The sequence below is a fragment of the Pelophylax lessonae genome (assembly GCF_965119305.1).
Source record: "Pelophylax lessonae genome assembly, chromosome: 2".
Taxonomy (NCBI): Eukaryota; Metazoa; Chordata; class Amphibia; order Anura; family Ranidae; genus Pelophylax; species Pelophylax lessonae.
Window position 1 is genome coordinate 548595033 of NC_138769.1, and position 25435 is coordinate 548620467.

The following is a 25435-nucleotide window of genomic DNA, read 5'->3' on the forward strand; positions in this document are numbered from 1 at the left end:
TTTTAGAGGCAGGCTAGTGAAAAACTAAAAAAAAAAATGGAAGTAGGAGTATTTCTACAAACAATGATTTAGGAGAGATTTGTAAGAATTGATTTAGCTTATGTTTTAATGTAGGAAACTCTTAGTGCTTGTTCACATGTACGAAGCCCTCTGAAGAGTGATCCGTGTTCAGATAGTTTTGACAAGTAGTGAGGAAGCCTTATATCACCTCCTCAATGCCTGATTTGACTTGGTAAATGCTGCACCACCATGCTGCAATTTTTGTGCACTCATTTGCGGGGGTGGTTGTGGTGCATCCCCATAGGCTTGCATGGGTCGCATTTGATAGTGGGAATGCCTGCTAAATGTGACGTGCTGTTGAATTTTTGCAGTGGCTGTGAAGCACAGTTTAGCAGTCATATCATTTGTTCAGCCCTTAGCGGCTGCATGCCAGTGTTCAGGCAGACTGTTAGGGGGCAGTTTATCCACAGCTCAATCACCTGATTTTACCACCCTTGGATGCTCATGTGAATGAGTTCTCAAAGTGTGTGCTCACACAAAATCTATTTTTCAGTATGTTTGGCATCATATCTCATTGTATACAGTTTTATTAAGCAAATATTTTTTGTGAATCTGTCTGTAAGTTTCTTACCAAGAGATCCTGCTAAAGCACTTTCTGTTGTAGGCTGCTGAACTGCCAGATATAGAAGCGAATATGGCAGATTGACAATGCTGCTGCTAATTGTAAGGCAGTAGCTTAGCACTGTCAGCCAAAAGTTGCCAATTGGGCTACCTATAGACTTGATAAGCTGCCTAATGGCCAACTGAAGGAGCGCACATTTTGGGTTGACAATACTTCTGCTAATTGTGAGATAGCAGCTTAGCTTTGTCAGCCTCCAAAAGCAAGTGTTCTTAGTGGTAGAATCTCTAGGTAAGAAGGGCAAAGATTGCAACGGATTCACAAAAAATATTTGCCTAAGGCCTCTTTCACACTGCCTTTTTTCCTCCGCTCCGGCACTTTTTTTTATTTTTTTCACAGACACGGATGACACTTGTGTCATCCGCTCCGTATGTCCGCATATCATCCTATCCGTTTGCGGATGATATACGGACATAATATATGTCTATTGGGATTGACATCCGATTTTGCATCCGTTCTGTTCTTTAAACGGAAGAAAAATAGGGTTCTGTTCTGTTCCAAAAAACGGAACAGAACTGAAAGGACGCAAATTGGATGTCAGCGGATGGTCATCTGCTGTAATCCGCAATCCCATTGGCATGCATTATGTCCGTATATAACCCGCAAACAGATGGGGTGATATACGGACATATGGAGCGGCCGCGTGAAAGAGGCCTTAGAAAAGTCAGTGAGGCATGAAGCCAGACGTAGTGAAAAAATATATTTTGGGTTTAAATCCGCTTTAACATGTTTTCTGTGTTAGTTTTAGAACCCATTTAAAAATAAATTAATATTCTGGGCTAGCAAGAAATCCTGTTTTTGATAAAATTCCCTGACAGCACTGCAGAAATTGTGTGATCTATATTCCAAAGCATCTTTTTGCTTTGTCTGGTTTATATGAAATGAGGACACCTCTATAAAGCACAATTTCATTCACATACTGCCTCATGTCATATCATTGGCTCATCACTTCATAGCATACGAGTGAAAGTGGGTAGATGGAGTTCCAGTACTTGCATTTTGCTTGGGATTAAGGTTATAATAAAATGTACCCATTGCCTAGACATAACACAGGCAGCCATTTTTATTTTCATTAATCCAATCTGTGGGAGTTTAGCTAAATCCCTTAAATTTAATTTACTAGATGTCATTGAGCCACTAGGTGATAATAAATTGTGGACGTGGCCCTTTTTTACGTAAAATCACTGCACCGGACCTCATAATAAAATATCAAACAGGTGTCCTCTAACCAGAACGCTCTGTATGCACCTGTTTTTTCCCCATTGGGCATGATAAACTCATGTATTGCCATGCCTTGACCTAAGATTAAATGTAATGAGTAATTGTTCTTGCATATGTAATCTGGAATGTTGGGTACACTTTTTAACAGTATTGAATATTGGTTCACGCATGATTATCATGCTTATCATAAAATGGAACCAAAGCAGAATATGAAATGAGGGAGCCATATGTCTACCAATTTTAAGATGTGAAAATCTGACTTTTGTGAAAGGCACACACACCTTCCAGCTTTAGTCTTAGAGCAGCTGCCTTAGTAGGTTTACCCTAAAATCTGGCTCACAAAATTGCAGCAAGAACATATCCAAAAATCCATACAATCAAGGAAAAACAAGGTTGGGTTGCTACATAACAGAATTACCACTCCATAGGAGAAACCTCACACATCTAAAGAGACTAATCACAATTGTGCAAACATTTTCTTATTTTCCAAACATAGAAAAATTTCACAAAACAGAAAATAAAAGAGGTATATTCTTTCTGAGAAATTAAATACTGTAACATATGTTCTGAATCTGAACAATCCACCGCTTTCTTTAATTACCTAATTGCGTAATTATTGAATTTGTAGGTCATTGCTGCACTCTTACTAATAAATCTAAAATTTTACATCTCAATAGGCACCGTAGCTATTGGAAACATCTTAAATATAGTGTCCCTTGCAAGAATACAGACCCTTTAAAGTGCTCAATCACAGTCAGATGCAGCGAGTTGTTTGAGGTACATTAAGGTAACTGAGGCATGCCTCATATAATATCTTTTTATCATATAATATAGTTTCTTTTTTTGTTTGCTCTCAGTTGTAAAATAAATATATGTATCTAGGATATTCCAACTTTGTCCTCTTAGAAAGTCCTACATTGGTCTCCATTAGAAAATAACATTTACCTAAGATCTCTTCCTTGTGCGGGTTTATTTCATAAAACTCCCGCCCTGGGTCCATTCATAATGCAAAACTGATTTTAGCATATTGTCACACTTACAAACAACTAACGTTTTCATTTTGTGAACCTGCTTCAGATTTAGTTTTGTCCAAAGCGGGTAATCCTATACTAACCAATGTGTATTCATTTGTTTTCATTTTTTTTTCTTTCTTGTTATTCTTCATTTGTGCAAGTTGCAGTTGACTTGAGTTGTATGCCAGTGCAGGGATGGTATTCACTAAAATTAATTGTAAAGGCTTTTTCTCCTCCCTGTACCGACATTGGATGTAACGAGAAAAAGCAGAGCGGTATGTTTGGTTAAAGAGTGTGTACACCAGTGGATTCACTGCTGAAGATAGATATCCAATCCAAACAAAGACTTTCAACAGTTCTCCTATAAGGTGCTCATTGCATGAGTCTTTGCAAATAACTGCCATCACATTGGTGATGAAAAATGGACACCACATGACCACAAAGAGGAAAAATACAATGCCTAGGACCTTGGAGGCTTTCCGCTCGTTGCTGATGGACTGCATAGTCTTCCTTCCAAATGGAGCAAGATCCTTTTGCAGGGAGCGTTGGAATAGCTTTTCCGAAGAAATAGATGATGTTTGTGAGAGAAAACTAAAAAATGCAAGCTTACTTTTTGCCCCAAGGCTATTAAAATAAATGTCTGCTTCCTTCTGTAGCAATTTTATTGTTAAAAAGTATGTGACCACCATTATGATAAGGGGAATAAAAAATGCAACAAAGGATCCAACGAGGATAAAGTGCTCATCTGCCAAAGAACAGTTTTCTTGGTTGAACACTTTGCTATCATCCTGCAGTCCAAACACAGGCACTGGCATGGATATACCTTCAATAGACAATAGGAAACATGTTAATTAACATAGGGGATTTACATCAAACAACAAATACATTTTTTTAATATATTTTATTTAAATAAAATACATGCACTATTTTATGATCATTTCCCTTTTAATATTGTAACAGAAAGATACCTACACATAAATTGATGTCACAGGTAATGCTAATTTTGATTATTACTTGTTATTAGGTTATTTTTAAGCATGTTCTCCTTTATACAACTTTGTGTATGAGGGAGTATCTTTCTTAAAGTGGTTGTTAAGCCACTCATTGACATTCCTTCAATCCCCTCCGCTATGTTAAATAATGTCCCCAGTGTATGTGTTTTTTTTTTAAAATGCTGCTGTGTACGTCATTTCAAAGCGCCACTCAGCGCTCACATGATCATCTGCTGCTCCCTCTCCCGATCTGACAGCTTCAGCGGGAGTGGCTCAGAATCCCCTGCTGACATCTGCCAGGAGGAGGAGAGGTGAGAGGGGAGACCGGCGGGCGGTCACATGAGCGTTAAGCGTCATGGGAAATGTAGTTCCAAAACATCACTGCTCTAAAGGAACAGGATCCGTTTTTTTGTTTTTTGTTTTTTAGGGTTACAATCACACATTAAATGAGTATAAAGAAAAAAGCAGTCATATGTATTGCACCTTTTAGTGTACTTGGTAGTGTACATCACTTCTGCCACTCAGGCAGTATGTTTGACTAAAATATACATGAGATAGATGCCTATATGTATAGTTGCCTGTTATTTGGGTCAAGCAGTTGAATCTACAACCTTCAGAAACTTTTATTGATAACATAAAAGAATGCAGCTTGGTATTTTATTAATACATAACTATAGTTAGAGTGTCTGTAATCCCATGTACTGTACAGCATCACTCCCAGACTGGGAGAGAGAAGACTGGGAGTCACTCGGGTGTGCTGAATGTGTTGACATGGAACAGGGTGATAAGCAAAGAGTTGGAGCCTTATTAGTCCTATGTTGCTCTTTTCATGTCAAGTCAGAAGGCTGGGGAGGGAGAAAGGACACCAATGTTAAAGTGAACGTAAAGTCTCATTTTTTTTCCTAAAAACAAAAAAAACAAACATGTTATACTACAGTTGGTTTTGCACAGAGCAGCTTGGATCCTCCTCTTCTCTAGTCCCTCTTCTGTTCTCCTGGCCCCTCCCTCCTGTTCAGTGCCCCCACAGCAAGCAGCTTGCTATTGGGGCATCCGAGCCGAGTAACATCTCCATGTGTCCATTCAGACACGAAGCCCAGCCCCAGCCTCGCTCCCTCTCGCTCCTGATTGGCTAGCTGACTTTGATTGACAGCCTGGGCAGCCAATGGCACCGCTGCTGTGTCTCAGCCAATCAGGAGGGAGAATCTTGGATGGCTGAGACACTCGTGGACATCGCTGGACAAAGGGGGACCTCAGGTAAGTGTTGGGGGGGGGCTAAGGGGGGGGCTGCTGTACACAGAAGGTTTTTTTTTTATCTTAATGCATAGAATGCATTTTATGCATTCTATGCATTAAGATAAAAAACCTTCTGACTTTATGAGTCATAAATTATGACCACTTTAACCTTATCTGAAAGTGATAAATCATCTGTCTGACTGTACGGTGTGAGAAGATTGTGTAAATTGTAGGAATGGATGGACAAAAACAGCTCCTATTTATGCATTTCATCTGTGTATTTAGTTGTTTTCCTGGAGTTCAGCTTTAAGTCCCAGTTCACAATTGGGCAACTTGTCAGGCAACTTAGCCGCCTGACAAGTCGCGCTCCATTCAGTGCAATGGAACCGTTCTAATCGGAGCAACTCACGTTTGGGGGCGACTTCCATTGACTTCTATTAGAGAAGTCGCATGCAAGCCCCGCCGAAGTCGCTCTGCACGTTGCGGCTTCAGAGTCAGGTGACTTTGAAGCCGCCCCAGTGTGAACCCAGGCTAAAACATATTTAATCCTACATAAGTTACATAGTTAGTGAGGTTAAAAAAAGACACCAATCCATCCAGTTCAACCTATGATGAATGTGTGCTGTCAATAGTACATTGTATACCTCTGTATGTTGTGATTCGTAAAGGAGAAGTATAGCCAAAGCTCGTTTGCCTGTACTTTTTCTAAGGATCACAGGAGTGCAGTTCATTTTGCCCTCCTGTGATCCGTTTTCAGCAGAGAGCGGGCTGAAGTTCGCTCTCTGCTGACATCACAGAAGTCAGTCCAGGCACTGCGTCATCACAAAAATAGAAGTTGGGATCCCCAGGTGCCTGGACCGACACCCGGCTCAGCCTCTCAGCGGGCCGCTGAGAGCCTGAGCCGGCCGCTCCCCATCCCTCCACAGCCCAGTGCTCCAATGAGCGAGGAGGGGGCAGAGCAGAGAGCTGTGACTGACAGTCAGCAGCTCTCTGCTCACAGAGCTGTGAGAACCGAGTGATCGGAGGTGTTCAATCGCTCAGTTCTTAGTGTAGAGGATCCAGGGAACAGATGCAGCATCAGACCAATGCTGCATTTATCTTGTTAAGTATAATACTGGATAAACATTTAAACCCATACTTTTCTTTGAAGGTGCCCATCTAATAGTTTCTTGAAACTATCGATGGGCAAACCAGGATCCTATGAAGGAAATGTTAAATGACAGGCATTTTTTTTAAAGTTATTCCTGGTGTTTTGTCATATGTTTTAGCAGCAGGGGGTCGAAAACAAGTTCCTGACATTTTGGGAGAAACTTGTCTATCTGGTGGATGGCAAACAACTTGATATACTGTATGGTTCTTTGTATGCAAATTTTTTTAAATTAAAAATTAAGACTTGTGAACTGACCATACACTGTTTTATTGTTTTAACTTTATCCTTAAAGTTTTGTAATTCCAAAGCTACCTAAAAAATTGTTGGACCTTTGGTCATTTTACAGACATACTGTACAATAACCTGATATTATAAAATGTGCGTATGAGCTGAGGACAGTATTACCAGGGAAGCTCATGTTTTAGTGAACATGAGACATACTATATATTTCATCAGATATCATTTTCTTTGTAAATTAACGCATGCTAGGTATATTGTACATTTAAAGTGATTGTAAAGTCTCGTTTTTTTTCCTATTTAAATAACAAACATATCATACTTACCTCCTGTGTGCAGTTGGTTTTGGACAGGGCAGCCTGGATTCTCCTCTTCTCAGGTCCCTGGCTGGAGCTCCTCGTCCCTCCCTCCTGTTGAGTGCACCCAAGCCAAGCTTCAGCTCTGTATAGCCATTCAGACATGGAGCTGCTGTTTGGCCCCACCCCCTCTCCTGATTGGCTAACTGAGTTTGATTGACAGCAGTGGGAGCCAATGATGTCTCAGCCAATCAGGATAGAGAGTCCCGGACGGCTGAGGCACTCATGGACATCGCTGGATAGAGTGGGGGCTGTAAGTATTGGGGGTCTGAGGGGAACTGCTGCACACAGGTGGCTTTTTATCTTAATGTATAGAATGCATTAAGATACAAAAACCTTCTGCCTTTACAACTCCTTTAATTATCTATCAAAGAGATAACAGTACCCCTCCTGACAATGCCTTTCTCTTCCTTTTTCATAAAGCCTGGTTCAGCAGGGACTAGATGAATTTCGATCCATGTATAGGCTAGTTGATTGTACACAGGTTAAGCTATCCATCTGTCTGGTTTTTCCCAAATGACCCCTCTCCCGAAATTGAAAATATACAGATCCTTTAAATTACAGGCTTGGAGTATGCCTAATAGCTTTACATAGTGTTGTTTTCACAGACAACTTCAGCAACAGCATAGTCTAGCAACAGATATTTAACTGTGGAAGTGATTTTTTTTCCTTGTACAATTAGCTGGTCTTACATTCAGCAGCAGCACCCCAATCTGATTCAATTCCAACACTCTTTTCAGGTTGCTTTAGCTTTTTCAGCAAGTGGTACTCAGCTAACTTTCACTGGTGGGCGTTACTGCTGTAACAGATCAAAAAGCCATACGGAAATTACCCTTTAAAAAAATTACAACTTAAAGCAGGTAAAGCTTGGTAAAATTTTTCCAGTGGCTTAACAGTTTGATGACATTCTTTCTAAGTGAATTTATTGCCTTGCTTTTATTGAAGCTCTGGCAGTAGGTGGGTGAACACGTGGTGCTTTTTGGTGTACAGTAGTTATTGCACAACATATCAGCAAGGTGTTGCATACAAAAGGCAGCTCCGACAACCATTTAGCAACACGTGTAATCTTTTATATCTCAAAATGTAAATAATAATTTAAAGAACATATTAAAATATACCCTAGGAGTTCTGTGTTATGAGAATACGTCATACGCTCATGCACGTAAAAACATTGATGCAAGAAGAACAGGACATTTAGAATGCTCTTTCTAAGAGTTAGGATTTTTTAGGTGCCAATAACTCAGTCAAAACTAAATTTTAAAATGTAATACATTTTAATCATAACTTTGGTAAAAAACAAAAAACAAGAAATATACTAATATATGCACCACCACACCTGAAAACCAGATGTGGTGGTGCATATCCCCTGAGGAAGTCCATTAAAACAGCAAAACATGTAGGGAATGCTACACTGGGACAATAAATCCACTATATGGACATTAAACATGAATCGTCTTAATGTTTTTTTTTAACAAATGTATAAGTATCTTTCTTGTTTTTTGTTTTTTAACAAAGTTAAAAAATATAATTTTGACTGAGTTATTGGCACCTTAAAAATCCCAGCTCTTACAAGAAGCATTCCAAATGTCCTATTCTTATTTAATTTGGGATGTGGTGCCTTTGAGACTCCCTCTGACCATTTAATCTTGTCTAATTGATGCAGAAAAAATTTCGCATTTACCTGAGTACAGATGTGTACGGCTATTCACTTCTATGGCTAGCCGTACACGCAAACTGTAGCTCCCGGGGCAAGGAAAAACAGTAGAATTTTTACGCTAGAGCACATGTCAACATATCAGCCTCCAACTGTCAGCGTGCATGAGCCCAAATACATAATGTTCATAATGCTCAGCCCCTTGATGCTACCAGAATTAATGTTATACCTGTCCCTTTGAATGATTACTGAGGGAAGGAAGACAGAAGAAATGTTTTCCCTGCAGCCAACCGAAGATATCATTCTCACATGATGTTCCTATTAGAGTGTTGCAGAAGTAAAACAGTTAATGTTTCACAACATTTAACCATTTTTTGAAATGAAGACCAAATGATTCTAAAGTCCATAACAGCTAACCAATAAAAGCAAACAAAAAGCGCACTTATAGTAGATTTTATTTTGTACAATAGAAATACATCATACAGCTATGCTTCTCTATGGCTACATTTACACGGCTGTAAAAATTTTACTGATTTTTTTCTGTAACAAAAGTTCCTGTGTAAATGACACTTGCATTTAGATCTGTTTTACATGTTGACATTTTTTTGAATACCATGGCATATGCATATATACATGTCTTCAGGTGCAGAGTTTTGGATTTTGTGTTGCAGATGTGATTGCAGTGCATGTTTACGCACCTGTGTGAATGTCTCCATTAAAAACAATGCAGAGTCGTGTAGATCCATAAATGAAAACTCTTGAAAAATACATTTTATACGGACGCGTCAATGTAGCCTAAAAGTTGTAATTGGATACAAAACTAATTTTTATCAATTGTGACTGGTTAAAATAGAAATGTACATGTCGCCTGTAAGATATAATTGTGGCAATGCCCAAATGATCTTAAGTCTCATGCCAGGATCACTGTTGTATGAAGTACATTCCTAAAAGTCATTAATAACAAGTACACGATAGGCGACAGAAGCTCCTCGGTTATCCATAAAATTGATAAGTGAATCGCCCTGGGTTTGATTTGTGTGCCATTTATTAAACTCATTGTAATGTCCAAAACTTTAAACCTGAATAAATCCAAGTCCTGTTGGAGTGTATGGGGCGTGAATCTTGAAATTCATTTCTGGCCATTTTGAATGCAAGGGATTAGCAAACAGAGAGTTGAAGGGCTGAGCTGGTGTGGGTTTACACTACCATCAGTGGCATTTACCAATGCAAAAAAAACATTTTAAAAATGCCATAGAGTAAGGAAGTTGTCTTCCTTTTTTATGCAACATTTTTTGGTTAAAGTAACATACGTGAGAGCTGCATTTAAGCTGAATGTGGTGTTATGGAACAGTATGATTCTCACAGACAATGATGATGGCATATTTTGTATGTGCAATAGATTTTTTCCACTTTGACATTTTTGCTTGGCCTAGATAAAGAAGCAGAACCCCAATCTGATTCATTATAACTTGAAAAGGGGCTTTTTTAGAAAGTTTCGTCTGTGGCACCTGATATTTTTATCCAGTGTTGATAAGCCTGAATGGAAAGTTAAAAGTAGCTACAGCTACAACAGATCTAAAAGCTCTAAGAAAGTTTCTATTATAAATGGGAAATTTTATGGCTAGGGAAAAGGCAGGCAGAAGCCCAATGTAAGTGTATCATGCTATAATCGCAGCCTGCCTGCCGCTCAACAGTTTAACCGCTTCCATACAGAGCAGTTAGACCCCCTTCCTGCCCAGACCAATTTTCAGCTTTCAGCACTCTCACACTTTGAATGACAATTGCTCAGTCATGCTACACTGTAACCAAACAAAATTCTTATCATTTTTTTCACACAAATAGAGATTTCTTTTGGTGGTATTTGATCACAACTGGGTTTTTTTTTTTTTTCGTGATATAAGCAAAAAAAGAGCAAAAATTTTGAAAAAAAAAACACTTTTTTTTAGTTTCTATTATAAAATTTTGCAAAAAATAAATTTTTCTTCATACATTTGGGCCAAAATTTATACTGCTACATATCTCTGGTAAAATTAACCCAAATTAGTGTATATTATTTAGTCTGTGTAAAAGTTATTGAGTCTAGAAGTTATGGTACCAATTACTGAAAATTGATCACACCAGATGTACTGATGGCCTATCTCCTTTCTTGAGGCCCTGAAATGTCAGGACAGTACAAATACCCCCCAAATGACTCCTTTTTGTAAAGTAGACAGTCCAAGGTATTTGGTAAGAGGCATGGTGAATTTTTCAAAGTTATAATTTTTTCCCACAATTCTTGGGAAAATGAAGAAAACATTTTTTTTTCTTTTTTTTTCCCAAAACGTTGTCAATTTATAAGCTATTTATAACACATAGCATGTACACAGCAAAAATGACACCCCAAAATTCTGGAAAGCAAACACTCTAACGTATATTCTATGAGGCATTATGGGTCCTTTAAACATGTCATTTTTTTCCACAAGTTTTTGGAAAATGTGGGGAAAAAATAAAAACTTTTTTTTTTTACACAAAGTTGTCAATTTATAGGATATTCCTAACACATAGCATGTACATAGCAAAAATGACACCCCAAAATACATTCTGCCACTCTTCCTGAGTATGGCAATACCACATGTGTGAGACTTTTTCACAGCCTAGCCATATAGAGGGGCCCAACATCCAAGGAGCACCATTACATTTGGTGTTTACAAGCTAAAATCAGTGGTTTTTGCTAGAAAACTACTTAGAACCCCCAAACATTATATATTATTATATATTATATATTTTTTTTAGCAGAGACCCTAGAGAATAAAATGGAGATTATTGCAATATTTTTTATCGCACCGTATTTGCGCAGCGGTCTTCCAAACGCAATTTTTTTTTGGAAAAAAATCACTTTTTTGAATTAAAAAATAAGAAACCAGTAAAGTTAGCCCAATTGTTTTCCATAATTTGAAAGATAATGTTACGCCTTGTAAATAGATACCCAACATGTCATGCTTCAAAATTGCGCACGCTCACAGAATGGTGACAAACTTTGGTACTTAAAAATCCCCATAGGCAACACTTTAAAAATTTCTACAGGTTGCTATCTTAGAGTTACAGAGTCAAATTATTGATCTTGCTCTAACGATCACGGCGATACCTCACATGTGTAGTTTGAACACTGTTTGCATATGTGGGCGGGATTTCCGTATGCGTTCGCTTCTGCGCGCGAGCTCACGGGGACAGGGCGCTTTAATTTTTTTTTTTACTATTTATTTTATTTATTATTTTTTATTTTTACACTGTTTTTTTTTTTTTTTTAAATTATCATTTTTATTTCTATTACAAGGAATGTACCTGTCATCAGAGTACCCGAGTACCTGTCATCAGAGTACCCGAGTACCTGTCATCAGAGTACCCAAGTACCCGTCATCAGAGTACCCGAGTACCCGTCATCAGAGTACCCGAGTACCCATCATCAGAGTACCCAAGTACCTGTCACCAGCCCATGAGAGTACCCGAGTACCTGTCATCAGAGTACCCGAGTACCTGTCATCAGAGTACCTGATGGGCTGGTGACAGGTACTCGGGTACTTTGATGGGCTAGTGACAGGTGCTTTTTATTGGGGGGGCAATCAGTGTGTTTGGGGTGCACTGTAATCGGTAACTAGCTGTTACCACATCAGTGTGTGAGGAGGAGAACACGGTGACAGCTAGTTACCGTGTTCTCTGTTGACATTTGTGACCGGCTGTGATTGGACACAGCCGGTCACGTGGTAAAAAGCCAATTTCATTGGCTCTTTACCTAGATCGGGGATGGGCTCTGTCCGAGGGACGAGCCTCATCCCCGATCGCCGCGCATTGAGGAGGGGGGCGCGCATTGAGGAGGGAACGAGCGGCTCGCGCTGGAGCCGCTCATGTGATCGGCTGTGATTGACACAGCCAATCACGTGGTAAACAGCCAATTTCATTGGCTGTTTACCTTGATCGGGGTTGGGCTCAGTCCGAGGGACGAGCCTTACCCCCGATCGCCGCGCTGCGCACCCCCGGGGGCGCGCAGTAGCGGCGAGACCGGGCGGACGTCGTATGACGGCCACCCGGATCGAGAAAGGATTCCTGCCGACGTCATTTTATAATGGCGCGGTATGGAAGGGGTTAAAATATATCAGAAAGGCTGTTACAGTACCTGCAGAATCCCTGCTGGTCTGCCATTATTCCTTGCAGGATCCTGCTGGGAATGCCAGGATTCCTAGGACCTCCAATACCTCCAGGACAGAGTTTCCAGTAGTGATTCTGTTTGTGTCCTCTGACCAGAACTATATTTAAGCACCAGTCTTTGAAGTGACCTATTACCAGCTATCTGAGAACTAAACATGCTATAGCCTGATTGTTGCCGACCTGAATTAACCTGACTACACTGTCATCTGTCACCTACCTAGACCTGACTACTCTCTGACTACTAGCTTGCCTCAACTCATGACTGACCTCTCTCACAGCCTTTTCATTCCAGTTGCACTCCTGGTTAGCAACCTGGTGCCAGTTGCAGCAAAGAAAATTGGGACTGCTTGGGTTCCCATCCATCTCAACCATCTTGGACTTGGGTGAGCCTGCATCACCTACCAGAAGGTACCATAAGCAGTTTGGAGAGATTCTGTTTTTTTCACCTCACCAGTGATGAATGGCACATGAGTTACTGAAAAGGCCAGCAAGCTGTTTACCCTTTTTCATTTTCCAAGGTGCAGAGCAGCCACTTTCCTGAAAGTGCTGCTAATGCTCACTTTCCCTCTTTATCCTTCCCTTTGTAGGTGCATCAACCATTTCTATGAAACTAATTAATTTTTTATCCCTCCTTCTCTAGGCTGCATAGCTGCCATGCCTTGGGCCTGCTAATATGCCCTATTCCTGTACATGGCTAGACTGCCAAAATGTCTCTCATATGTGGTATCCCCATACTCAGGAGAAGTATCAGAATGTTTGGGGTGTTATTCCACATATACCCATTGCATGTGTGAGCAATATATCATTTAAGTAAAAAATTTGTGTAAACAAATGTTTGTTTGTTTTTTTGTAATTTTCCAGTATTTTGTGTCAAAAAATACAATGTTCCATGGACTCAATGTGCCTCCCAGCAAATAGCTTGGGGTGTCTACTTTCCCTGGCAACATTTTGGACAGTAAACACCCCAAGGTATTTTTTAGGAGCTATGGTGAGTGTTTTGAAGATGTAATTATTTTTCAAAAGGAATTACATTTAAATTTCATTTTGAAAAGAAAAGGACATTTTTTTTTTTACCCACACTTGTACACAAATCATATAGGGGCATGAATTACACCCCATAACACATTATGCTACTCCTCCTGAGTATGGGGATACCACATGTGTGAAAGAATTTTATGGTTTGGACTGATTATCTACTGGACACTGTATCCCAGGGTATCACAAAAATCAACCAACATTGTATCAAAAACAGTGTACTGCGATGCTTGCCTCTGTACGAGCCATCAGGGAATATAACAGTGTAGCATCACTTATAGAAGTCCCTGTGGCTTTAAGACAAACAACTCTAGCCTACCGGTAGGTGGCTGCCCACAGGAATGCTATGTTCACTGGCCAGGAAGTACAGGAGATTGAACAAAAGAGTTTCTGTGGTGCCAGGAGTGCAGTTGTCTGCAGGAGATGGCAAGGACTGGTGTCTTGCAGGAACGCAGTCAGTGGGACGTGTAGATGGCTCAGTTCAGGTGGCAGGCAAAGACGTGCTCAGCAAACAGGCAAAGGATTGGTCCAAGCGGCAGGCAGAAACATGATCAATAAAAATGCAAGAGTCAGTACAGGTGGCAGGTAGAGTCAATACTGCACTGGTGTGGTGGTGATTAAGGACACTGCTTACACTGTACTGATGTGGTGATGTTCAGGTATACTGGTAATGGTTGTACTGGCTCTGGTGACACTGGCACTGTTGTGGCAGCGATCAGGAACATTGTTGCCTGCTTACACTGGTCTGGTGACACTGGGAACGGTGTGGGTAATGGTTAGGAACACTTTTGCTGGGTTACATTGGCCTGGTTAAACTGGGACTGGTTTGGCGGTGCTCGAGAACACTGTTACTGGCTTACACTTGTCTGGTGAAACCGGGACTCATGGTGGTGATCAGGGACACTGTTGTTGGCTGCACTGGCTGTCGTGACAATGGCACTGGTGTGGCAGCAATCAGGAACAGTATTTCTGACTTACAGTGGTTTGATGACACTAAGACCAGTGACACGGGGACCAATGCGGTGGCGATCAGGGAGACTGTTTGTGTCTGCACTGGCTATAGTGACATAAGCACTGGTGTGGTAGTAATGGGGAACACTGTTGCTGGCTGCACTGGCTGTGGTGACACTAGGCCTGGTGTTGTGGCAATCAGGAACACTGTTGCTGGCTTTTACTGGTCTGGTGCCACTGGCCCCAGTGTGACGGTGATCAGAAACAAGCAGTGTGAACCGGAGGACATTTTAAAACATCTTCTCACCGTCAAGAGTGAGATGGGCATGGCTGTTTATGTACAATAGCTGGATGGCAAGTTGTTAAGGTAAGATCAGACAAATTGTTAGCTGTCTGACTATATTCTGTGCAGAACAAGGAATGTGTAATGAAACAGTTTCAATTTAAAACAATTGCCACTTGTGCTGAGTTATATGTATATCTGTAAGACTCTCATCTGTGCCACTGTAATTAACCACTCCTGGACCGGAAGGATTTACCCCTTTAATGACCAGGCCTTTTTTTTGCGATACGGCACTGCGTCACTTTAACTGACAATTGTGCGGTCTTGCGACACTGTACTCAAATAAATAAAATTGATGCCCTATTTTCCCCACAAATAACGCTTTCTTTTGGTGGTATTTTATCACCTCCTATCATTTTTATTTTTTGTGATATAAACAAAAAGCGTGACAATTCTGAAAAAAATAAATAATATTTTTTACTTTCTGCTATATAACATTCCCAATAAAAAAAACTAAAAATCACATTTTTTCATCATTTTAGGCCAATTGGTATTCTGCTACATATTTCTGGTAAAGAAAATCCTGATGAGTATATATTGATTGGTTTGCGCAAAAGTTATCGCGTCTTCAAACGAGGGGAAAGATTTATTTTTTTTACTAGTAATGACATTGATTAACGATTTTTAGCGGGACTGCGACATTGCAGCGGACAGACCAGACACCTAGCTGACATTTTTGATACTTTTGGGGGGACCAGTGACATTACTACAGTAATCAGTGCTAAAAATATGCACTGTTACTGTACTAATGACACTGGCAGGGAATGGGGTTAATACCAGGGGCGATCAAAGGGTTAAATGTGTCCCTAGGGGATGCCTTCTAACTGTGCGGGGGATGGGCTTGCTGCATGAACATAGAGGATACACAGGATCCCTGTGTTCATAACTGAGAGAACAGCGGTCTGCCTTGTTTTCAACGGGAAGCGTTCGCAAGTGCCTGGCGGCAATCACGGACGCCGGACGCGCTGATTGGCTCCCCCTGTGACCAATGGTCACGCGTTCGCCCCCCGCTAGCGGTCCAGCGAAGCGACATACAGGTACGTCACTTCGCGGGCCAGAGCAGGTCGGTGTGTGGTTAGGAAGTATTTTGTAGGTGCAAGAAATGCAGCATATATGTGTGGTGTATAATGCACGTAGGATTAGACTTTATTAGGCTTTAGAGAGAGAGGGAGAGGGAGAGTTGGTGTTCTGTCAGGGCCCCCTTAACTGAAGTTTGGGCCTTAGTTGTTTCCTGCCCCCAGGTAACTCAGCAGAATCTTGCTGACACTTTGGAGGGTAGGTGCTGGGTAACAAAAAACTGGAAAGTGACAGGCACTCTGCACTGGGTAGCTTGATACTAGGATGAGACTTGAGCCCGTGGATGCAGAGAAGGGGCATGCAAGGCTTAGACTATGGATGCTATGGAGATTCTCACTGGGGATGATGTGTATGTACAGATGATGCAGTCGAGACTCAGACTGTGAATTTAGCAGAAAAAAAAACAAAAAGGAGAAGCGCTCTAAGTGTAGACAGTTTAATAATACATAAGAAGCAATGTGTGTAGTAACTCACAAGACATAAGTGAAAGTCAAGCTGTGTAACATCATCAGATCTTTAAAGCATCCTCTGGGGGGAGGGAGGTGGTGATGTCCAATCCAAAGCGCCGTCCGTGGCTGAGTAGATGTTTAATGGGAGGAAATAAAGCCGGCAGCCTCCCGCCTCAGTGTACGATGAGCGGTCAGATGGAAGTGACCGACGGCTGTAAGGTTCCGTGGATGGATGGACGCTCTCCCGTCACCAGGGGTGGTGAGTTCAAACAGCAAAGGAACGGCAGGCACGACGCGTTTCTGAGCATGCGCGGGGTCGATGTACCCGGCGCGCTCTTTCCTCAGGTGCTGGAGAGCCGTGGACTCTACAAGGTTTATATCTAGCTCAGTTAATTAGTGATTCACCGCAGCTGGAACAAAAGGGGAATGCCTCGGGATAAAAAGGATTTGGAACCGGAGCTAAAAGCAACCAGTTCATGGAAGGACAACAACTTTAAAATCAATTATACTTGAATGTACAGCATTAAAAACATAAACAATTAAAAGCATATGTTAAAGGTGGATTGTACTCGATTGGCTGGCCACAAATTCACATGTATGGGGCTGAAACAATAATTTCTCATAAGAATCAGATATATACCAAAAATGGATGATGGGAGATAATCAGTGATAATATTCAAAGTTAGACAAATGAGCATGAACTGATCATGACTCCTAAACATGATAATAAAGATAAAATTACAAATATATATGTACATGAAAAATCATGACTTTAATGAAATTATGAATGTTTTAGAGGTGAAATACACTCTAAAGCTATGGACACTAGGTATGTGGAAGGGGAAAAGGGGGACAAAAAACTTTGTGATATTAATGTATTTATGACTAATAGTCCAAGAAGACATCATGTAACATAATAAATTGTTATGACATGATGGAACATGCATCAAGCAGCACAATACACAAAAAGTATCGTAAAGGATCATACTTTTTGTGTATTGTGCTGCTTGATGCATGTTCCATCATGTCATAACAATTTATTATGTTACATGATGTCTTCTTGGACTATTAGTCATAAATACATTAATATCACAAAGTTTTTTGTCCCCCTTTTCCCCTTCCACATACCTAGTGTCCATAGCTTTAGAGTGTATTTCACCTCTAAAACATTCATAATTTCATTAAAGTCATGATTTTTCATGTACATATATATTTGTAATTTTATCTTTATTATCATGTTTAGGAGTCATGATCAGTTCATGCTCATTTGTCTAACTTTGAATATTATCACTGATTATCTCCCATCATCCATTTTTGGTATATATCTGATTCTTATGAGAAATTATTGTTTCAGCCCCATACATGTGAATTTGTGGCCAGCCAATCGAGTACAATCCACCTTTAACATATGCTTTTAATTGTTTATGTTTTTAATGCTGTACATTCAAGTATAATTGATTTTAAAGTTGTTGTCCTTCCATGAACTGGTTGCTTTTAGCTCCGGTTCCAAATCCTTTTTATCCCGAGGCATTCCCCTTTTGTTCCAGCTGCGGTGAATCACTAATTAACTGAGCTAGATATAAACCTTGTAGAGTCCACGGCTCTCCAGCACCTGAGGAAAGAGCGCGCCGGGTACATCGACCCCGCGCATGCTCAGAAACGCGTCGTGCCTGCCGTTCCTTTGCTGTTTGAACTCACCACCCCTGGTGACGGGAGAGCGTCCATCCATCCACGGAACCTTACAGCCGTCGGTCACTTCCATCTGACCGCTCATCGTACACTGAGGCGGGAGGCTGCCGGCTTTGTTTCCTCCCATTAAACATCTACTCAGCCACGGACGGCGCTTTGGATTGGACATCACCACCTCCCTCCCCCCAGAGGATGCTTTAAAGATCTGATGATGTTACACAGCTTGACTTTCACTTATGTCTTGTGAGTTACTACACACATTGCTTCTTATGTATTATTAAACTGTCTACACTTAGAGCGCTTCTCCTTTTTGTTTTTTTGCTCTAACAGAATCTCCTCTTGGTCTGTGGAAGAGCGGCTCAGTGTTTATGGACTACTCCTTTCTGACTACACGTCGATCCCATACAATACAGTAAATTTATTCCATCAGCTTTATTTAGTGTTTTGCTTTTGTCCCTTTCCCTCCCCCTCCCCCCCCTCCCCCTTCTCCTTGCTTTTTTAATTGACTCATCATACCCATCCCCTGTGTTGGAGGTTTTTAGCGCTCTGGTTTCACATATGTGAATTTAGCAGAGGCTGCGGGTGCAAAGAAGGCAGATAACTGTGGATGCAGCAGGGTGTAATCAAGAAATCAAAATGAGAGTATATCATTTCACAGAAAAAATGCACAAACTTCATGCACACTAAGTGGCTTTAGTAGACTGCAATATTTGATATTTTTAGAGATAGATAACTGGCAAGTTTTAATTATTTCAAAATCAGAGTGTGAAATAAACATTAGAGCGTACTATGCAATCCAATAATCGATGATGTGCGTTATTGGAAACTGGTAGCTATAGCAACGAACAGCGCATTAGCTTGCCATTTCCCAGAACTATAAATAACTTGGATTCTGGTCAAATTTATGTCTGACCCAAACCTGAAGCTCATCCCTAGACCAGAATACCAAACTCCAGTTAGGTGTTTTTTTTTTTTTTTTATGTAATTGTTTTAAAAAGTATATCCTCTTCACACGCTGCAAAGATGTTTAACTATAAACAGGCCTCTGCACAGTCACCTGAATGGAGTTCAAGGAATAATTATTAATTACAAAAGTAAATATAATTATAAAAATATAAATAATAAAATTCTAAAGGCATATTTCAATTGTTTCTATACACTGGAAGATACCAGGGATTAATAAGTGTAAACTGATAGTTTTGCTTTAAGTTGAAGGAATACATTCAATTTATTTGTCTTTTATATTGCTAAATCAAAGTAAAAAAAAAAAAAGAAATTACACATAAAATGACAAATAATCTATAAATGACAATTCAGCATTACCACAAACGTGTTTTCAAGGGAAAAAGAATACCTCTCTTTTATGGCATGAATAAAAAAAACTATTCTGATCTCCATTGTGTCATTAACAGCCTAGGCAAAGATGAGATTATGGTCTCTGGATGCTGGGAGAATATTGCATATTTTACAGCATTGGAGGCTGAAGAGAGTCTGCTTTACTCAGACAAGTATGTACAGAAAAAATAAAGCTAGAAAGGTGAATTTTAATTGTACTTATTGATTATTAATAAAATCAATACCTAAAATAATACTTGATTCAATTTTTTTTCCAAAATTATAATGAAATAGATATGTAGAGATCAATAAGATATTATTATTATAAAGTAGAAGTGTGGGAATGCAAAAAAAACCCAAACAAAACATACAGTACATACCAACATGCTGCAGCATTGGTCTGATGCTGCAGCTGTCCCCCGCCGGCTCTAAGCTGATCGCTCAGTTCTTCACTTCACTGAGCAGAGAGTGGTAACTGCCCATCACCACTCTCTGCTCTGCCCCTTCAGCGATCACTGGGGAGGGGGCAGGAGTGGCTGGCTTAGGCTCTCGACAGTGCATTGAGAGGCTGAGCCAGCTGTAAGACAGACATTTGGGTGGATCCTTAAAATTATTTTTAGGATCCTTCCAAAGCCTGGAATGGTTCTGTGATGACAACAGGCTTTAGCTAGCTGTTGGCTGATTTTGGATTACAAGAGAGCACTTCTTCCCAAAAGACAAGTATGACTAAAAAATCTTTCCTGAGGCAAGAGACCATCTAGCCTTTGAATACTGGAAATCTAAGGGCCTGGTGAGAGCATACTCTCTGACACAAATGGAAAATGGGTCCTCCAGACTTAAATTTAAATCCTTTCAGGATCTTGCAGCAGAATATGATCTCCCTAAATACCATTTTCTGGCCTATCATCAAGCAACCTTGCATATATCTTCATGCGCTTCAAGCCTGCTAGAGGGCTTTCAACATACATTGATTGATACTCTGATAAAACAGAAGTCTTACTCAATATCGACAATATTTAAACTATTACAAGATGAACTGCTTCCCCCCTCTACGGATAGAATTTTTGAAAAATGGCATATAGATTTCCCTGGAATGGAGTTCTCACACCTGATACTTCAGGGCTATAGGCATATCAGGACACTTACGGTGAATTAAATATGGAGAGAGACCCAATTTAAATGTATTCATAAAGCCTATATCCCAGCCCTTTTCACCAAAGATAAGAAAACTAAAGCTATATGTCCTCTCTGTTCGTTAATGAGGCCCACATTGGCTCACAGATTTTGGCACTGTTCTAGAGTGACTCCATTCTGGGATAGAGTGGCGCATTATGCCAATTCGGTAATGAAAACTTCCCTATGGAAATCTCCGCACCTCATGCTATTTGGAATCAATTTGCCAAACAACATTGCTCAGACAAACCTACTGCCTACTGTGCCCATGTGGACACATTTATGTTTTTTGGCGGCTAAAAGGACCATCTTAAAATCATGGATCCAGCCTAGCCCCCCTACTTTATCTGCCCTTAAAAGGGAGCTTTGGTTACTATTGTATAAGGAACGCATGGATATAGTCTTGCAAAATTATACTTCTATAAAAATGTTTTTCGACAAATGGCAACCCTTTATAGAGCAAGAACTCGCAGAAGCGGATATACAACATTTTATGGAACCCTTTAGGCACACGGATTGGTATTTAAAGGCAGAAATAAAACAAACCTTGGGGAAATTAGAGATAAATGATCCGTAGATCTGAACAAAACAAACACTCTTTTCCTTAAATTGATTAATGGACTTATTTTCTGTCTATAAGAAGGCCTTATTCGTTTGTACAGAGGTATGTAGCGGGGATAGACTAATACTCTAGGATATACATGGAAATACCCTTTATAGTAATAGTAAAAAAAATAAAAAATAATCAATCTTCTTTTTTTTCTCTTTCTCTCTCTTTTTTTTCTTTTTCTTTTTTTTTTTATTTACTATAGATCATAGATTTTGATATTGTGATTACTATTTTTATATGTTTTGTATGACTTGTTGGTTCTGAAAAATTAATAAAAAGAGATTAAAAAAAAAAATCTTTGGCTATACTTCTCTTTTAAAAGTTATTATCCAAAACATTAGCACTGTTCTTCCACCCAATACATTGGGAGCCCTGGTAAGGCAGTATTCTTAACTATGTATATCTCAGACTTAGACCAACAGTCTACTTCCTAAAGGGAATAACATTCAGAATTAAAAATGCCCAGAATTTTAAAAACATATCATATATGTACTGTATATCATAAGATATAATAAAACCATAAAATCAGCGCAGGTATTCTATGATTGGTGAACCATCTAATAATAAAAAAAAAAAAATCACTTCATATAATAAAAACACTTGATATTGTAGATTTTTTTTGAGTACCCTTTCTCTAGGATACTCAATTTCATCATTTGAAGATTTTGTCAAATTTTTTTGTCACTTATTTTTCACCACTTTCTTCCCACCCTTGATTTTGGGTTCACCAACACCTTAACTGCACATGCACTGTTGCACTTTATAAGCATTGATTATCCTGTGTCACTTCCAGCACTTTATAGATTTTATTCTACAATATCAAGTGTTTTTATTATATGAAGTGATTTGTTTTTTTTTATTAGATGGTTCGCCAATCATAGAGTACCTGCGCTGATTTTATTGTTTTATTATTGCTTTTATTGTATGTGGTGACACTACACTATTGGCTGTAGATCTCTGGTGCTCAATTCTTTTTCATCTTCTTCCTCCTGGTTGTCGATCCTTCTCTCTTTTGGTAGCACGCAGGTTCACTCTTACTATATCATAAGATATATATTAATATACGCAAAAGTAGCTCAAGATATTATAATTTATTTATACTGTACATTTGTACAATTGTCAATATTTTAACATTCGTCTCTACATGAATTCTTTAAGAACATAATGTGACTGCTTGAAAAGATCTAAATAAGACCTCCATCTCACAGCCTACATTAGGGCATTGTAACAGTTAATTCTGTAATGGTTATGATGTCATATTTGAGAGCCTAATATTTTGGGTACATCCTATGTGTAAACTATTCTAGACATTAGGTTGAATCCCACAATATGTAAACTTGCCATCACTAAGAAACCATCTTGTTCAGGGTATATTGGTGACAAGTTGATAGGTAATTGGGCCCATATACCTTTATAGAACACAATTCAATGAAGTAACAACATATGCATAAGAAGTATATGGGGCCCATATTTGTCACCTCTATGTAATATAGCATTCCACCTTTCCACCTCAATTCTCATTGTGCATCAAGTCCTCTCTCTGAATAAGCCACCTAGACAGAAGCCCCATAGGAGACGTAATGATATCAAGGAGCTTGTGCTGAATGCATCTCAACATTACTAGATAGCACAGCGCTGTAATAGCCAGGGAATCCGCTATATCCTCTCAAGCCATATAGAAAAGGGACCACCCACCTACACCAGAAACAGCAGGTTAAAGGAGAATCCCATTTCACAGGGCCTGGGGAAAAAAAGCAAGTTGGAAAACATTTGCCTACAGGATTTGAAAATGGTAATTCTCATATTCTAAGGTGGCTGTTATGCACATACTGTATGTGTTAAACAGAAAATGATAAAGAGATTAAACTCACTCCTGCAATCAGGTTTCACTGGTGTAGTTTGTTCATAGCAATCAGAGGCAGATGGTCCTGGAACTAAGGTGAATGCAAAACAGGCAAAACATGCGCCTAAACTTCAAAGAAAATCACATGCATCCCGTTGAAAATGGTGATATGTCTGTCCCAGTAATATGCCATGTAGCCTTATACCATGATTATGATGTATCATGTTTATCTTTTTCTATGCATTAGACAGGATCCATGAGAATCCAAGAGGGGGTAGTCTGGATAAATATTTATTACAGTTAGAAATAAGACGGATATATACATTGAAAGACACATAACCACTTGGTTTGAGTGAAGTAATGAGCTGTAAACCATTTCTGTGAGACAGTTTTAATATTTATGTTTTTGATTATTGTTGATTTCGCACAGTTATAGATGAATACCATTGTTTCATTTTTTTAATAAAGCTTGCTACATTGTACAACCTTGACTGTTCATAAGGATCCTGGATTGCCACAGGCTGAACTGTTGGAAGCCTGGTACTTGGGTGGCGGAAGGAAGGGGGGGGGGTGCTTCATGACTATGGTTCTGCAAGAACGCTATTCCTATTCTAGGACTGTATGTTGATCATTTGGAGGGGCTAGATGTCTCTTTGGACCTGCTTCAATGTTTTTTAGCTTGCCTCTCAACCAGGCCCTGTTAGACGTGTTCTTCCTTAACCTGCCTTGTCTGATTCGGGTGGGATTCCCCTTCTCTGTAGGCTGGAAGAGGATGTGGTTTCCCTGGTATATACAGGGATGTAGGGTTTGGCAGTGCTGATATGCATTATGGACATATGGTGTGACGTCATGATGTCTGACATGATGACGTAATTGTGCGCAGTGTGGGGCATTGTATGGTGTAGGTGCCAGGGTGACTTTTACAGAGAGGAGACTTTGATGCATAAAAGGAGATGAGGTAGCTATGTTACTTAGGGCCGACAAATATGAGTCTTTATACTTCTTGTAGTGGTGATAAGCTTAGGATTCCATTTAATGAATAGAATTGCTGTTACATAAGACATAATTAATATATTTGGCTTTCAAATATGATATCATAATAATGACAGAACTGGAGTTAGAGGTTTATTGTCATTTGGTTCCCCCATAGCCTCCCTTATCCACATTTTTTTTTTTTAGGAGCAGTTGGTTAATAGTTTTAACAGATATATGTAAAGACAATTACAAAATAAAAGGTGTGTACATAATATCCTGCTTTATCAATGTCTACAAGCACAGTGAAGTCTATTATTCAGAAGTTGAAAGTGTATGGCACAAAACAGACCCTCCTTGGATCAAGACGTCGCTCCAAACTAGATAAAAGAGCCAGGGGGATAAATTCTAGAGGGATGCATGCTAGGGTCTTCAAATAAAGTGGCGTTCTTTAATTAAGTGGCACTTTCGCTCTTGCTCATTTAAACATCTCTTCTCTACCTTCACAGGTAAACCTGCATCTATATTACTACTGTTCCACATCCACCTTAAACTGAATACAGACTGTCTGCTCTCAATGTCTTTATTGTTAAACCTGCATCTATATTACTGCTGTTCCACACCTATCTATAACTCTGTTCACATTATTGTGATTTTTTAAAACTTTACCTAAATTATGGTCTGATCCTAATGTTTAAAACTCTGCCCTCTTGGTCGTCTTGCAGTTTGATTGTGGTGTGAAAAGTTTGCTATGATAGATGTGTGCTTGATATTAAAGTGGACGTAAATCCCCACATATACCCAGTGAAGTGAACAGCCTCACATGATACACATGAGAAAAGACAAATCTACAAATCTCCCTACATAAGTTTTACATGTATATCTGCTGTCTTCAGCCTTCTATATTCTTTAGAAAGTGCACACCGTGTTAGAATTTGTTCTTCCTGTTTTAGCAGTGGGAGGGGAGTCTTGGCATATACTGTGTGTGAGCTGATTGGAGGAAAGACACACACCCCCCTCCACATAAGCAGAGGAATAAAGAAACTTGCAGAGCTGTGCTGTAAATAGACAATCTCTCAGCTAATCTATCTCTAAGTCTCTTCCCCAATACACATTTTCAGCTGCTTTTATCCCCTGTGTTGGGGAACTTGTCAGAAGGTATCATGCTGATAACAGAGGAACACAGCAGCAGAAAGACATGGGACTTAGGGCTTTGGAGAGAGATAGGTAAACACAACAGA

At 39.7% G+C, this 25435-nt stretch overlaps 1 protein-coding gene across 1 annotated transcript in view; it reads right to left on the reverse strand.

The window, feature by feature from the left end:
• The window catches only part of LOC309548180 (uncharacterized protein), a 161282-nt gene that overhangs the window by 80667 nt on the left and 55180 nt on the right, over positions 1 to 25435 (reverse strand). The window contains exons 4-5 of the mRNA XM_082248136.1: positions 2941 to 3736; positions 632 to 906 (exon numbers count right to left, since the gene is read on the reverse strand). Of these exons, the coding sequence (XP_082104262.1) occupies positions 632 to 906; positions 2941 to 3736 (1071 nt within the window). The remainder of the gene's footprint in view (positions 1 to 631; positions 907 to 2940; positions 3737 to 25435) is intronic.